Raw genomic sequence first — 15,999 nt, forward strand, 5'->3', positions numbered from 1 at the left:
CCCATTAATTTGTCAATGTAAAAACCTGAAAATTATAAAGCGTTACAAACGAGTGAATAATTTTCAAAGTTCTGTTGTCATCGATATATTGTAATCCACTACGAGGATTGTTGACTTTGAGTATAAAAAAACCCACTTAAGGTTTGAGCACGGAAGACCGAGGTCTTTATGTGCTACTGTAGATGTTTACTCCAATGATCAGTGGTTCGTGCCGAGTTGAGGATTACTTTTCATTATTTAATTGTATTCTCATTTTGTCCTAGAGATAGTTAGATCCGATGTTTACATGTATCAATTTACCATTTACTGACAATCTTCAATGTATACATGCCCACATCTGTGAAAAATTCCCTTTTAATAATATCCCTAGGGTAAATATCAGCCCCGCCGGGGGCGGTTATCGGTTTTCCATGTATGTATATGTGTCTTGTTCTGAGGAAACTAGGCTTAATTCATGTGCGTAAAGTGTCGTCCCAAATTAGCCTGTGCATTTAGCCTGTGCAGTACGCACAAGCTAATCAGGGACAACACTTTCCGCTTTAATGGTTTTTTTAGTTTCAAGGAAGTCCCTCCTTACCGAAAATCAAGTTTAGGCGGAAAGTGTCGTCCCTGATTAGCCTGTGCGGACTGCACAGGCTAATCTGGGACGACACTTTACGCACATGCACTATAACCAGCTTTCACAGAACAAGACAAAGTTTAAAGAGTCCTATATTAAATTTGTTCAAATCATGCCTCTGGGGTAAAAACTGCTGAGCACTGGGTTTAACTTGTTTTCATAATATCTGTATTTATAGGTGTACGAAAAACCGTCAAAATCTCTAAAATCGCAAGGCCACTAAGTTTTGTATGTTAAATGTGGTATCGTATACTGGTCCTCTTTTAAGTGTCCGCAAGTCATAGCCCTGGTGTGACAACAGGCCATGATGCAGGGTTCAAATAACTTGTTACAAACTTAATAGAAAATAACTTTAATAATTAATTTTTATCTGAAACCGTAAAGGGACAGGGATTATATATTTGCTATGTAACATCTTGTAGATATCTACACAAATTGTTTCAAACATTGTTCAGCACTGCGGGGAACTTGTTTGCCTAATATGTTTGTAATGAAAACTTTTTAATTCAAATCTCTTAAAGGGAAAGACCAAACGGTTTGGTATTTACAATTCTATTAAACATCATATAGTTGTTCTCTACCGACAGAGTTCGGATTATGCTCATGAAGTACGGCCCTTGGGATAACTGTTTTCCTTATATGAATAAATGTATAGTGACAGCTTATAATCTTCTCATCTGAAACAGCAAGGCCAAAGGGTTTGTAAGTTTTTATGTGCATATTTAGTATGACTACGAATATGGTGAAAATTTTAAAAAAGCCTTTTCTTAATCCAAACGGTCCAGTGTTTAGTGTTGTCGTGTTGTTTTTGTGGTTAAATACCAACTTTTTTTCAAATAATGCCACTGGGGAAACAATTACATGTGGTTAATACCCCAGTGGTCACAAGATTTATATTTTCAGGATAAGAAACTGAAACTCAGTAAAAATATTAATCTTAATACTTAAAAAAAATAAAATCGATTGTTTAACCAATGCAATTATATATCCATTTGAAAAGCATTCTTTAAAACAGATCTAGCATTTGCTATAGCTTTGTTACGCGTCGCTAGACGGTTTATAGGATGGGGCCATTGCTTTTGCGGATAACCTATCATCATTGACTAGTCCTTCCATAAACAACGACCTGCTTGCCTGTGCTTTTAAATGGACAAGAGCATGAATGAAGTTGTAAGCAAGTTTTATGCCATGCACGGTTAAACAAGTCATGAAAAGTTGAAACTTATCCAACTCCGGTTTTGTAACCATCCATTTCTTTAGTCATTTAGGCATATATCATTGAGCTTGAAGAACGACCTTGATCTTTCACCACTCAAAATGTGTAGCTCCATGAGATACACATGCATGCCAAATATCAAGTTACTATCTTCAATATAGCAACAGTTATGGCAAATGTTAAAGTTTGACGCAAACAAACACACAAACACACAAACCAACAGACAGGGCATAAACAATATGTCCCCACTATAGTGGTGGGGGAACATAAAAAGATATTACTATATGTAACATATATATATCGAAACTGTTTTAACAACGTTTGTCCAGATAAAGAATCATAGTTTAAACTACCAAATAGCATCCGCCACGTCAATTATATAAATGTCCATTGTAGAGCCTTCATAAACTCCAATACCCGATAGTCATTTACCATACCACGAAAATGTTCCAGATGATCCTCTGCGCTGTGCATAACTTCGCTGAAATCAATTTGGTATGAAAGAGTTACAGCGTGAAACGGTATCATCAAGCATTCGTTTTTAACTAACAGGCATTCGTTTGTTAATAACAAGCATACGTAATACATACGTTTGTAACTAACAAACAAACGTTTGTAACTAACAAGCATTGGTTTGTAATTAAAAAGCATACGTTTGTTACTAACAAGAAAACGTTTGTAACTAACACTAACAAACATACGTTTGTAACTAAAAAGCATACGTTTATAATTAACAAGCATACGTGTGTAACTAACAAGCATACGTGTGTAACTAACAAGCATGCGTGTGTAACTAACAAGCATACGTGTGTATCTAACAAGCATACGTATGTAATTAAAATCCATACGTTTGTAACTTCGAAACATAAGTTTGTAAATAATGGTGAATCATGTAAATCAAGAAAAAATCTCAATAGAGGTATTGATTATACGCGGGGTAGTAATGTATCATTTTAATATCTTAATATCGTGAAATAGCATGTTGCCGTTGTTAGAAAGTCAGTTTGACCCTGTCCAACTTAATTGCAATCAAAAGGGGAAGAATAGTGATTTGTGTCTTGGTAATGAGCTGTACCTTGTCAATAAACCTTACATGTAAAATGTGAAAATGAAAATGGCAAGTTTGAATGGAATCTGTCTAAAGTAATTGAAGCCAAACTAGCTCGATGAAAAACCTTAAAAATTCTGCTGACGCAAAACGCAAATATAAGTAGAAAACATTCCACATGCGAGCCCAAATTACTAACGTGATGTATAATACGTTTTGCAATGCTAGTTTGAAGAGGACGGCCGATTTTGGACAGAGGCGAATTCGGCACTTACCCAGTGTGCTGAATACCTGTACTTTTCTAAAGCTTAACTTTGAATATTGAAAAAGCTGATAACGTTTGGTTTATGAATATTGCATTTTCAATGCATTTAGTGATCGCTTAACAATAATGCGTCTTGCAATTAGTATTTGAAATGGGCTAATGTAAACCGTTTATAGTAGGGCTGTATGTAATCCAACATCAGTGTCATTACTGTAGCATAGATTACCAGCTTTAACAATATCTTGTGCATGTACCTTCGTGTCTTTTATCTCTCTTGAACACTGTTCGCAAGCAAGTTCTAGCGTTTCCGTGCCCGGTTCGTTTCCACTTCCAGGTTCGTTTCCACTTCCAGGTTCGTTTGCACTGCCCGGTTCGTTTTCACTGACCGGTTCGTTTCCACTGCCCGATTCGTTTCCACTGCCCGGTTGCCTTCCACTTCCCGGATGCCGTCCACTGTCCGGTTTCCTTCCAATGTCCGGAACAGGTTCAAAGTCCTCACGTGTTTCCATTTCCGCATCCGTTCCTGTAATATCACATTTCTATACAATTTCCAGCACTAGGCTCCTGTCGATTTTCTGCTCGTAGAGGTGGGTCTAGATGTTTTTACTCAGAAAAATGCTAAGTTTTCCATTTAATTTCATTTAATTTAAAACAATGGCTTATCTTTAAATTGTACAAATCAAAAACAATTAATGGCATCACGAACTTCTTTTGACAATGATTAAATGAACATTGTAGGTAGTTGGAACAGCGTACAACTTAAAAAAAGTGGTTAAATATAAGAACATTAGAACTCTACATACCTTCTCTATTATTGGTATTTAAAACTTTAGACCTCTACATACCTTCTCTAATATTGGTTTTCCGAACATTAGATCCCTACATACCTTCTCTAGTATAGGTATTCAGAACATGAGACCACTACATACCTTCTCTAGCATAGGTATTCAGAACATTAGACCACTACATACCTTCTCTAGCATATGTATTCAGAACATTAGACCCCTACATACTTTCTTTAGTATATGTATTCAGAACATTAGACCACTACATACCTTCTGTTCTATTGTTATTCAGAACATTAGACCACTACATACCTTCTGTTCTATTGTTATTCAGAACATAGACCTCTACATACCTTCACTACTATTGTTATTCAGAACATTAGACCTCTACATACTTTCTGTTCTATTGTTATTCAGAACATTAGACCACTACATACCTTCTCTAGTATTGGTATTCAGAACATTAGACCACTACATACCTTCTCTAGCATAGGTATTCAGAACATTAGACCTCTACATACCTTCTATTGTATTGGTAATCAGAACATTAGACCCATACATACCTTCTCTCGTATTGGTATTCAGAGCATTAGACCCCTAAATACCTTCTCTAGTATATGGTTTCAGAACATAAGACCCCTACATACCTTCTCTAGCATATGTATTCAGAACATAAGACCCCTACATACCTTCTTTAGTATATGTATTCAGAACATTAGACCTCTACATACCTTCACTACTATTGTTATTAAGAACATTAGACCTCTACATACCTTCTCTTGTATTGGTATTCAGAACATGAGACCTCTACATACTTTCTCTTGTATTGGTATTAAGAACATATACCTCTACATACCTTCACTACTATTGTTATTCAGAACATTAGACCTCTACATACCTTCACTACTATTGTTATTAAGAACATTAGACCACTACATACTTTCTCTTGTATTGGTATTCAGAACATAGACCTCTACATACCTTCTCTTGTATTGGTATTCAGAACATAGACCTCTACTTACCTTTGCTAGGATAAGCCCTCGTGAAGAGCCCCATTTCCTAACATTTTGCGTACAGGGAGTTTACTGCAATTTTAAGATTTACGGTTGAGTAGTTTTGACATTTATCTACTACAGGTGAAATGTACAACATGCATTAAAAGTGCGTGCTCATTTTGTGGAACGATATGTTCATTTTGTAGCAGTTGGAACAATGCGTTCATTTTGTGGAACGATGCATTCATTTTGTGGAACGATGCGTTCATTGTGTGGCAGTTGGAACAATGCGTTCATTTTATGGAACAATGCATTCATTTTGTGGAACGATGCGTTCATTATGTGGAAGTTGGAACGATGCGTTCATTTTGTTGAACGATGTGTTCATTTTATGGAACGATGTGTTTATTGTGTGGGGCGATGTGTTCATTTTGTGGGACGATGTGATCATTTTGTGGAACGATGTGTTCATTTTGTGGAACGATGTGTTCATTTTGTGGAACGATGTGTTCATTTTGTGGAACGATGCGTTTATTTTGTGGAACGATGTGTTCCATTTTGTGGAACGATGTGTTCATTTTGTGGAACCATGTGTTCATGTAATGTTTTGAACATGCTAAGTAGTTTATAATAACGAAAGGCTATTCAAGATCATAAAAAATAAACATTTGGATATAACTTTATTTTAGGCGGGAATATTTGAAAATGATATTCAATGCCTATTGAAGAAACACTTAATTATCTTACTAACATTCCATTAATCCGGGAGGCCATAGGTTTTCTTCTAATGTTAATGTTGCGGGCGTTTTTGCTGGACAAAACGAAGTGGCTATTAATAAACAGTGAGTGAAACAAATTGAAATGAAACCATTTCTCGAAAAATTGAAAATTTATTTCATTTGAAAGTGATTGGTTTATTTTGTGCCACAATATAAGAAAGAATAAGAAAGATAGTAAATACAGGTTTTATTGTTTTACTTAATTTAAGAAAATGTTGTCATTAATCAAACACCAAACACTGGAAATGCATGGCGAGTTCAAATTATAAATCAGGTGCACTGTTTTGGGATTTTAATCAATTTTAAATTATATTTAAACACTGTACCGCATATAACCAGGTAGTGAATATTATGCAATAAATTATTTCACGTAAGAAACCGATCACGATTACCGAAATAATAACACACCACTGCATACTTGGTGTATTCGATAGAGCTTTGATCATTTAGTTATTTACTACCACTAACATCTCAAATCGTATGGTTAGTATTGTCCGTTATCCTTTCACAAAACATTATTTATTTCCAACTGTATAGGGGAAATCATAGAGACCGTTAAGTAAAAATATTCTATTATACTACTCATATATACAAGGGATACAACTGTGAAAATTCCTGCACACAACCATGGTGTAAACAATAGCGAAAAATTTGCTTCCAAACGCAATAAATACACCAATTAAACTGTATTACAACAGCCAAGACATTTATCTTTCAGAAAAAAATACACTTGGCAATAAAGAACAAGTTTTTCATTGAACTAAGAGAGAAAGTTTCATTCAAAATGCTCAAAAATCCTTAATTGGACACAGGTGTGCACAGCTGAAAACTGAGAATTCTAGAAGTAATTTTCGTATTCCTTTGTTATAAAGCTCTTTTGCTGGTACATATTCCTTGGATAGTTATTTTTCATAGTAAAATAGAACATAATTACTATTTAGTGAGCATATTTTGCTAGAAATTCATATCAATCTGCTTCAATTTCACAATGACAATGTTTTACTTTCATTTTGGATAGTTCACATGTATTTCTAACATGCGATTTGATTGGTTGAAATTCCACTGCAGTAATAAATCCAGCCATTCACGTTCTACCTAATATTACCTGACAAATTGCATACACATCCTTGAAGATAGTAGAAATGTAAACAAATTTAATATTTACGGTGTTTTACATATATGCAGTTACATGCAATTATGGAAGGTGTCTACTTTTATTAATAAAGTGTCTATGGATAATAAAACAAGGTAAAATTTGCTCAACTTCTCTGTAATTATTAAATTATGAAACAAAATGTGTCAAAGTGGGTGTGCACACCTGTGTCGCATTTCGAAAATTTTACCGTTTTTCATGAAACTTTAGTTTCAAACACAACTATGAACACTTTTACTGCTATAAACATAGTTGTTATCTGATAGATAAATGTCTGAGCTGTTGTTATACAGTTTTTTTGGTGTAATTATTGCTTTTGGAAGCGATTTTTTTGCTATTGTTCAGACCATGATGTTGTGCAGGAAATTTGACAGTTGTATCCCTTGTATATATGTATATAGTATAAAATAGTATTTTTTACCTAACGATCCCTGTGGGGGAAATGCGAAGACATCATGGCATCTTACAAATATGTCGTAAACATTTTTCGTTATGTTTATTTAAGTTAACCTTTAAGTTAATGTTTCGAATGTGATCGAAGACAGTCGAAAACTAAAAATAACTTTTAGCATCAATGATTTAGTGGTGGAACATTATTAAAAACACAACCTGGAATAAAACAGTTTGGTCGGCGGCACAAAAAGTCAGGAGTTGTTCGGAAAATATCAAATTAACAAGCAGTCTAGAAATAAATAAACATAGAGCGTCACTTACCTTGCAAAACAGGTACAAGGAAATGCCACCTTTTGTCAACGTTTGCCTTTCTGGGAAAAGCAACAACATAAGCGACCACGCACACAAATATCAAACATGTGGACCACAGCCTCATGGTTGCAAATTATAGTACTCCGCGTTACATCGTATAGCGGAGTACTTTTGTCCTGACGGACATGAGAAAACAAACCGGTTTTGCGAGTTTGTTTTGTGTATTGCTATTTATAGAAATAAATAGCGATAGAAATCAGTTCTAGCGAAGGCGTCAACGTGGCAAGATCGTGCACCGAAAATGGAGGAACATATACACCTGATCAGCGAAATAGTCGATGAAAAGTTGAAATCTTCTTTAACTGAACATAAGAATGCAATGCTTCATGACCTGGAACGCATTGTAGAAAAGATAAGTTAAAAAACTAATGTTACTCAGTTAACTCAAATTTCGAACATTGTATCAGGTATACCATCTTTTAAACGAAAATCAAGTGAAGAGCAATTTAAGCATAATGCGAAAGTAAATTTGGCATTAGAGGAAGTAGAAAGTTCGTTGTCGAATAGAAATATTGAAGAAACGCGAAACAAAATCGCGGAAGTCAAAGCTATGGTGGCTCACCGACAGAAGCTAATACGTTTAGCTGACGAATCAGAGTTGGGGTGGAGGTTCGTAAGCGAATACGAGTCCAACCCGCTGGCATCTGACTCCGAAGACGAAAAGAGGATGTACAGGGCAGAGGCGCGGGCAAACAAAAAGTTAAAAGCGGAAAAATCGAAAAAATCACGAGGCGCGCGCAATGGGCCGTACCGGAAGCCGATGGTTGCACAAAACAATGCAACCCAGGGGATGTCGATGAGACAGCCGTTGAGACGCCCAGGGCTGTGTTTCGCTTGTGGCAAGCCGGGGCATTGGAAAGGGGCAGCTGAATGTCCAGCAAGCAGCTCTAACAATAAGATAAGTAGTTTTATGTTTGGGACACCGCTATCCATAAAATGGGTAGTTCCTATTCCGTCGGAAAAAGGTATCGTACTTAAACATGTAAACACAGAAATTGATCTAAAGGATCCTATTAATAAAGAGATTGATACCGGAAGTTCTCCGGTTAGTAGACTGAAGGCACACGTGGCCAAGTGGCAAGAGGCTACTGATAGTAAGTTTATTTTAGATGTAGTAAGTGGTGGGTACAAGCTTCCATTTATAACTGTACCTGAACATTCTCAGGTGAAAAATAATTACTCAGCGAGAGTAAATTCCGTATTTGTAGAAAGCGAAATAAAAGCTTTATTAGACAAAGGTATTGTTTCAAGATGTAACGAGATTCCACATATTGTTAATCCGCTTACAGTAGCATTTAATAAGAAAGGGAAGCCACGATTAGTTCTAGATTGTAGGTATATTAATCCACACTTGCACCAGTTTAAAGTAAAATTTGAAGACATTAAAGTTGCTGAAACTTTGTTTGAGAAAAATTCCTTTTTTATTTACTTTCGATATTATAGGAGCATATCATCACATTGATATATTCATGGAACATAGAAAATATTTAGGTTTTAGCTATTAAGACAATAGCAAACAGTGTTATTATGTGTTTAACTCGCTTCCATTCGGCATAAAAACAGCCGGTCATATATTTACTAAACTGCTTAGAGTTGTAGTAGCATTACTTAGATCAAAAGGACTTAAAATAGTTATGTTTCTGGATGATGGTATTGGCGGAAATGTAGTATATGAGAGAGCATTGTGTGCCAGTGAATTTACGAGAAATACCCTGGTAGATTTTGGGTTTTTATTAGCCGAAGATAAATGTAATTGGATTCCTTCTCAGAGAGTAGAATGGCTAGGGCATGTGCTCGATATGCATACAAATCGGTTGTTCATTACTGAAAACAGAGTGGCTAGACTAGAAAAGAGTATTGATTCGATGATCTATCAAATTCATCAAACGAGAGAAAAAACAGTGCCAGTAAGATTCGTAGCTAGCATTGTAGGGCAGATAATTTCACTTCAGAGTGTTGTTGGAAATAAAGTTAGGTTGTTAACAAGACATTTATTCAATTGCATAAATACCAGAGCTAGTTGGAGAGCTCCCATTATTGTGACAGAGCAAGCTATTTCCGAACTTACGTTCTGGAAAGAAAACGCTAGGAAATTAAACAGCAGTGGAAAATATTTCAAACACAATCAAGTGTGTTTGTTTAATATATTTGCTGATGCAAGTAGCACAGGTTATGGAGGTTTTATAGAAAGTTGTAGCTTTCAGGTAGATAGACAAAATGATATTCAAGTCTACGACTTTCATGGAAATAAACGAGAAAATTTGAGCAATTTGATGTATTCACTTGACGAACAGAGTAAAGGTATGTACTCACGGTCTCTGAGTCCTGAAGATGAGACAACAAATTGTGTTGTAACATTACGTAAAGACACGTATCCACCGGAAGTTGGTTTTCAAGATAAAACTTTGCATACGGATATAAAAGGTATGTTATCGCTCCCGGAAGTGAGCAGAAAGATTATGCTATTGTCCCCAGAAGTGGACATGGAGACTAGTAGATTGCTCCCGGAAGTGAGCAGAGAGCGTATGCTATGGTCCCCGGAAGTGGACATAGAGCCTAGTAGATTGCTCCCGGAAGTGAGCAGAGAGCGTATGCTATGGTCCCCGGAAGTGGACATAGAGCCTAGTAGATTGCTCCCGGAAGTGAGCAGAGAGCGTATGCTATGGTCCCCGGAAGTGGACATAGAGCCTAGTAGACTGCTCCCGGAAGTGAGCAGAGAGCGTATGCTATGGTCCCCGGAAGTGGACATAGAGCCTAGTAGATTGCTCCCGGAAGTGAGCAGAAATGGTATGTTATTATCCCCGGAAGTGGACACAGATTCAGTAAGATGCCTCCCGGAAGTGAGCAAAAAAGGTATGATTTGGTCCCCGGAAGTGGACAAAGATTGCAATACATGGCTCCCGCAAAGGAGCCATAGCGAATATGGTAAGCCCGTAGAAGAGGACGGTAAAGATAATAGACGGTTGTCAGAGATGGTTTGTAGAGTATATGGTAAAACCACAGATGACGAGATTTATCCTTTTTGTATAAAGGTTGATGATAATGCGGTTAAAGATGTAGAAGTAATTGGCATTTGGTCTGATATAGAAAAATCACGCAGCTCCACTTGGCGGGAAGCGGAAGCAGTTAACAGAATTGTTAAAACTTTTGGAAATACTTTACAAAATTCGTACATAAAAGTGTATTCAGACAATAAAAATGTAAAATCTATATTACTGAATGGTAGTCGAAAAATGGATATCCATGACATAGCTTTAGATTTAAATATGTTTTGTGATCAAAATAAGATATCATTATGTCCGGAATGGATTCCAAGAGCAGATAATGAAAAGAGCGACTATTTAAGTCGATGTTTCGATTCAGACGACTGGCAGATAGATAAATGTTATTTTATAGCATTAGATAACATATGGGGTAAACATTCAGTTGACAGATTTGCATCGCATGCAAACAATAAATGCAGAAGGTTTAATTCCCGATGGTGGGTTCCAGGAACAGAGGCAGTAGATGCCTTAGTACAATATTGGGGAAACGATGTAAATTGGTTAGTTCCACCACCTAGGTTGGTTCCGAACTGTATCGATAAGATGATATCGGAGAAAGCAAAATGCACCCTTGTTGTCCCAAAATGGGTCAGTTCGCCTTATTGGCCAATGCTAATTTCGTCAGACGGCATATTTAGATATTTTGTAAAAGATTGTAACATTATTGGAAGAGATTGTACGATTCCTGGGAAGGGAAATAACGGTTGTTTTGGCGAAACTAGATTATCATTTGATATGATAGCATTAAGATGCATACCATAATTCATGTATTGATGCATATATCACATATGTTTGACAGGTATTGGTTTGAGAGGAACTCTGACTGAGCGATTAGAGGACGCAGGTTTGCATGGGCAACACAGAGACGAAATGGCGGACAGAATGGCTGGATATTTGATGCAGTCAAGAGCAGACAATACGGTGAAGAAATATAATTCTTCTTTTGAACATTTCAAAACTTACTGCGAAGACAATTCATTAGTCGCCATGCCAGCCTTACCCATATCAGTGGCAATGTACATGACTCAATTAATGGATCACGGAAAATCTAACAACGTTGTTTCATCTGTGTTCTACAGTATAAAATGGGTTCATTCTATGAATGGTGTAAATGATCCAACAGAAAATAACATTGTTAAGCAATTATTAGAAGCTTCAAAACGTGTGTGTTCAAAACCTGTTCACAAGAAAGATGTACTTTCATCAGAAATGATACAAACATTATGTTTGATGTATAAGGATTCTACTGATGTCATTGATGTTAGAGATTTAGCTATGATCATTTTAGGATATGCTAGGTTTTATGCGTATGAATGAAATAAGTGAGCTTCGTTGTAATGACGTACAATTCAAATCAGATCATTTTGTTATTAATGTGCACCATAGCAAAACCGACATTTATATGGTTCAGAGATTATTATTGCAAAAGGCACGACTTCAGCTTGCCCATATGGTATTTTAACAAAATATATGTCATTAGCAAACTTGTCTAATGAATCAAATGAGTATTTATTTAAACCAGCTTTTCGTTCTAAAGCTGTATCTTCCTTAATTAAGAAAGATAAAAAATTAAGTTACACTAGAGCAAGAGAATGTATTGTTAAAAAATTAAAACTAGTTGGCCCCGAACTTGATATTGGTACGCACTCACTGCGAGCTAGTTGAGCCCTAATGTGGCAAACGCTTCGAGCGTTTCTGAAAGATGTCTTAAGATACATGGGAGATGGAAAACGGACATAGCAAAAGACGGTTATGTTCAAGATTCTATAGATAAAAGATTATCAGTTACAAAAACCTTAAAGTTGTAATTTGTTACAATTTGTGTATTCGTTTGTACAACGGATGAAATTATGTATGACTATGTATGAATTTGAATTTGATATTTTATCCACTATACTTTGTAATGTCTATATGCGTCTCTCGCAAATCGCACAACAGTGTTGTTGTTTGTTTGTTTGAAACATAGTTAGGACTTATAGTACTCCGCGTTACATCGTATAGCGGAGTACTTTTGTCCTGACGGACATGAGAAAACAAACCGGTTTTGCGAGTTTGTTTTGTGTATTGCTATTTATAGAAATAAATAGCGATAGAAATCAGTTCTAGCGAAGGCGTCAACGTGGCAAGATCAAATTCAAATTCATGTTTTGTATGAGTACATTTTTATGTATATATTGTATATCCATAATTGTTTTATTTTATTTTTTATGTTATGTATATGCTCGGATAAAGGCCGTAATTCCGATATTCTGAAGAATGGTCTAAGTGCATTGCTACGTGCCCCACGTTTCTTCCTAGGTAGGGAATAAACCCACCATAAAAGGGAGTTGTTCGTGGGCGGCTACCATTCTTGTGACGAATATATGGTTAAATCTGTAGTTGATGCTTTATCGTAATGCGGTTTAATTTTAAACACAATTTACTGAATATTTACTACAGATTTTACCTGAGCATACATTTATGCGCATGATGAAAATGCGCATCAATTATACTTGTAATTTCGTATTACTGTACCTGCTTTATGAAAATCAAGATTGTCTTGAAACTCTGTGCACATGCGGCCAAAATATATGCGTCTCTCGCAAATCGCACAACAGTGTTGTTGTTTGTTTGTTTGAAACATAGTTAGGACGAAATGTTCGTATATGTTTTCAGAGGGAAAACAAAACAGTCTCTGACAACGATGTTTAGACCAAGTTTTAAAATACCTGCTGACCACTATGTGAGGCCCGTTCACTATATAGTTGGACCGTGCTTTGTGAAAAGGGGGCTAAATGCATGTGCGTAAAGTGTCTTCCCAGATTATCCAGTGCAGTCCGCACAGGCTAATCAGGGGCGATACTTTCCGGCTTAACTTGTTTTTGCTTATAATAGACTTTCTTGTAACGAAAAATAATATCAAAGCGGAAAGTGTCGTCCCTGATTAGCCTGTGTCAAATATCAGTGACGTTGACTCGAACAAAAATATTTTTAGAATGAAGTTTGATGTCTCTTACGTGCTATATACACATTTATATCTAGATATATGTAAGTAAAAGATGGTAGTTAACATCGTTTTGAGATGGAACTCGTGGCTAGGGTGAAGTCCAGTTTATGGCTCTTTTGCAATTCAAATACATGTAAATGCAGATTTTAAAGAAGCATTACATCGTAACGCCGCTTAATCAGATCGAACACGAGTATTCACCAACGACCAACGCATACGGCAATTACATTTATATCTATAGGCATACTGTCGGCGAGAAAACAGAACAGTTTTCCACGATATATGTGATGTAAATAGCTGTCTCAACCGGCCAGTGGCTTCTGCAAACAATTTTACATTCTCAGCCTTAGTTTACATCCGACATAAGATTAATAAATAATATGTGTTCATTCTGGCAATGTAAAACTCTCAAAACGGGCCTTGCAAGCGTGTATGTAAACGGCTCAATGTGTTCGCGATTTACAAGATTCACGTTTTTAACGATCTTCTGTCTCCATGCGTTCCACGACCCTCTCTTTGCAATATGAAATAAAAAGGAACCGAATAAGAAAGACGCCATATATGTGTTTATTGTTTTGTAATGAGTACACAAATGCACTGTAGTATGCTTAAACTATTTAATAGTTGCGTAGGAAGATAAATTGCCTTTTGTATGCAAGACAAGAAGCAGAGATTCAAAGGTATGTGTTTTATATACACTTCTTAATTCGACGCTATAAATATAATTTGACTACTATTCGCCGACCACCAAGGCGAAATACCATGTGGACCACCAGTTACCGATAGCAAGCTTTCTCTTTTGGTCACCGATGATTACCAAAGTATTTCCGCTTATCGGTCGGACATCTCCGAGGATGACGACACTCTGAGCCAATCAACCATCGCATTGTATTGGGTCAATGCCAACACATTAACACCTGTGAACACTGCAGTATATTCAATTGGAACTTTGTCGGCTTAAACAAACATCAAGGAAATAACGAATTAAGATCTTATTTACAAACGTTCGACATAACCAACTTGTTTGAATCATGGGGCAACAGTATGCCAGGAAACTTTTAATAAATACCTTACGGAATAATGGTGACATTAGTGTTTTATACATAATAAGTTAGAATCACTTAATACTGTTAAAAGCGTATATAATGATTGTGTTGATTTTATTGTTATTGTGTTGACATTAACGATGTTATTATGTACTTTACCTATGTATCTCCTTAAATATCGACAATTTATAACAATACTTATTATTCTAACGGTATTACCCAATTTTTTATGACCTAGAAAAAATAGGTTTGATTATTCCTGTTTTTGTCTTGTGATTTCAATAGCAGAACGAAAGATTATCTCGATTTTATACCATGTGATAATTTAAAATATATCCACGGTGAAATCGACTGTCACGATAGTACATACGAAATGCCCAGGCACAATTATTAAGGATAAAATTGGAAATAGCTTTTTCCGCTCTATAGCAAATCCAGCATTTTTATACCCATAGTCTTAATGGCCGATCTTATCCGATATAAACGACGAATTTACCTATTTCTCAAATGACGGATAAAGCGTAGTTGACTACATGATAGCGTTACCAGATCTTTTTTAATACCGCATTTAAAAGACTTTAAAGTATAAGACAGAGATGACTCCGATCAGTTCCCTATATCATGTTCATTTGAATTGAAATTCGTTGTACCGTCAACAACGCCCAGGCACATCATAACTCAAGTACTTTGAACCCTTTACACCGATTGCAAGGGCACGATAACAGAATGCATGACTTTGTATCCATATTTAAGAGCGCCCTCCAGTTAAACAGCGCAATAATTACACATTGTCTTAACGAAGCAATAAAACAAATCAAATAATTATATGGAACAGCTGGAAAGCAAATGCAAGTACGATCACTCCGCTTTAACGCAACGCAGCCCGAGTGGTGGGACTCTAGTGCGACGATAAAAAGCGAGGTAAGTACGCGGCGCTACGTCAATATAGGGATAATACACGATTTCGAGGGCATGATCATCTGCGGGCGCTCGAAAACTCCGTAAATTCCCGAGTGCGCAGCACGAGGGCAGAAACGAATTTTGAGAGCGCCCGCAGATGATCTTGTCCGAGAAAATGTGTATTTTCGCTATTATTGCATTAACAAATCACACATACCAAAATAAATTAAAATAACATTGAAAAGAATATGTCTTTTTCATTCGACATCGACAAAATGATTCGATTATTTCATATGAAGTCATACAGTTCAAGGTTGTGTTTTACATATGCCTCACTCGGTCATCATCAGAAATGACGAGGCAGTTTTCGATTTAAAATGTGTTTAAATAGTGGATTA

General features: G+C 36.3%; 1 protein-coding gene across 2 annotated transcripts; it reads right to left on the reverse strand.

Moving 5' to 3' along the window:
• Positions 1–1,313: 1,313 nt before the first annotated feature.
• On the reverse strand, positions 1,314–13,522 carry LOC127867593 (41 kDa spicule matrix protein-like). 2 transcript variants are annotated; one of them, XM_052408873.1, is made up of 5 exons: positions 7,575–7,768; positions 5,680–5,739; positions 4,956–5,018; positions 3,403–3,671; positions 1,314–2,316 (listed from the first exon to the last, which is right to left on the reverse strand). In XM_052408873.1, exons 3-5 carry the CDS (start codon positions 4,987–4,989, stop codon positions 2,260–2,262), a joined length of 360 nt encoding a protein of 119 aa, XP_052264833.1. In that variant the 5' UTR covers positions 4,990–5,018; positions 5,680–5,739; positions 7,575–7,768; the 3' UTR covers positions 1,314–2,259. The 2 variants fall into 2 exon arrangements, with proteins under 2 accessions (XP_052264833.1, XP_052264832.1); XM_052408872.1 differs by lacking the exons at positions 4,956–5,018; positions 5,680–5,739 and adding an exon at positions 13,302–13,522 and having other exon boundaries at positions 7,575–7,698.
• Positions 13,523–15,999: the final 2,477 nt, after the last annotated feature.

This window comes from Dreissena polymorpha, chromosome 2, assembly GCF_020536995.1.
Source record: "Dreissena polymorpha isolate Duluth1 chromosome 2, UMN_Dpol_1.0, whole genome shotgun sequence".
Lineage (NCBI taxonomy): Eukaryota > Metazoa > Mollusca > Bivalvia > Myida > Dreissenidae > Dreissena > Dreissena polymorpha.

Coding starts and splice junctions, on each gene's coding strand:
- LOC127867593 (XM_052408872.1), bottom strand. CDS start 7,689: ATGAGGCTGTGGTCCACATGTTTGATATTTGTGTGCGTGGTCGCTTAT. Junction 3,672..7,574: donor CCTTGTACCTGTTTTGCAAG/GTAAGTGACGCT, acceptor GTGATATTACAG/GAACGGATGCGGAAATGGAA. Junction 2,317..3,402: donor GAGAGATAAAAGACACGAAG/GTACATGCACAA, acceptor AATTGATTTCAG/CGAAGTTATGCACAGCGCAG.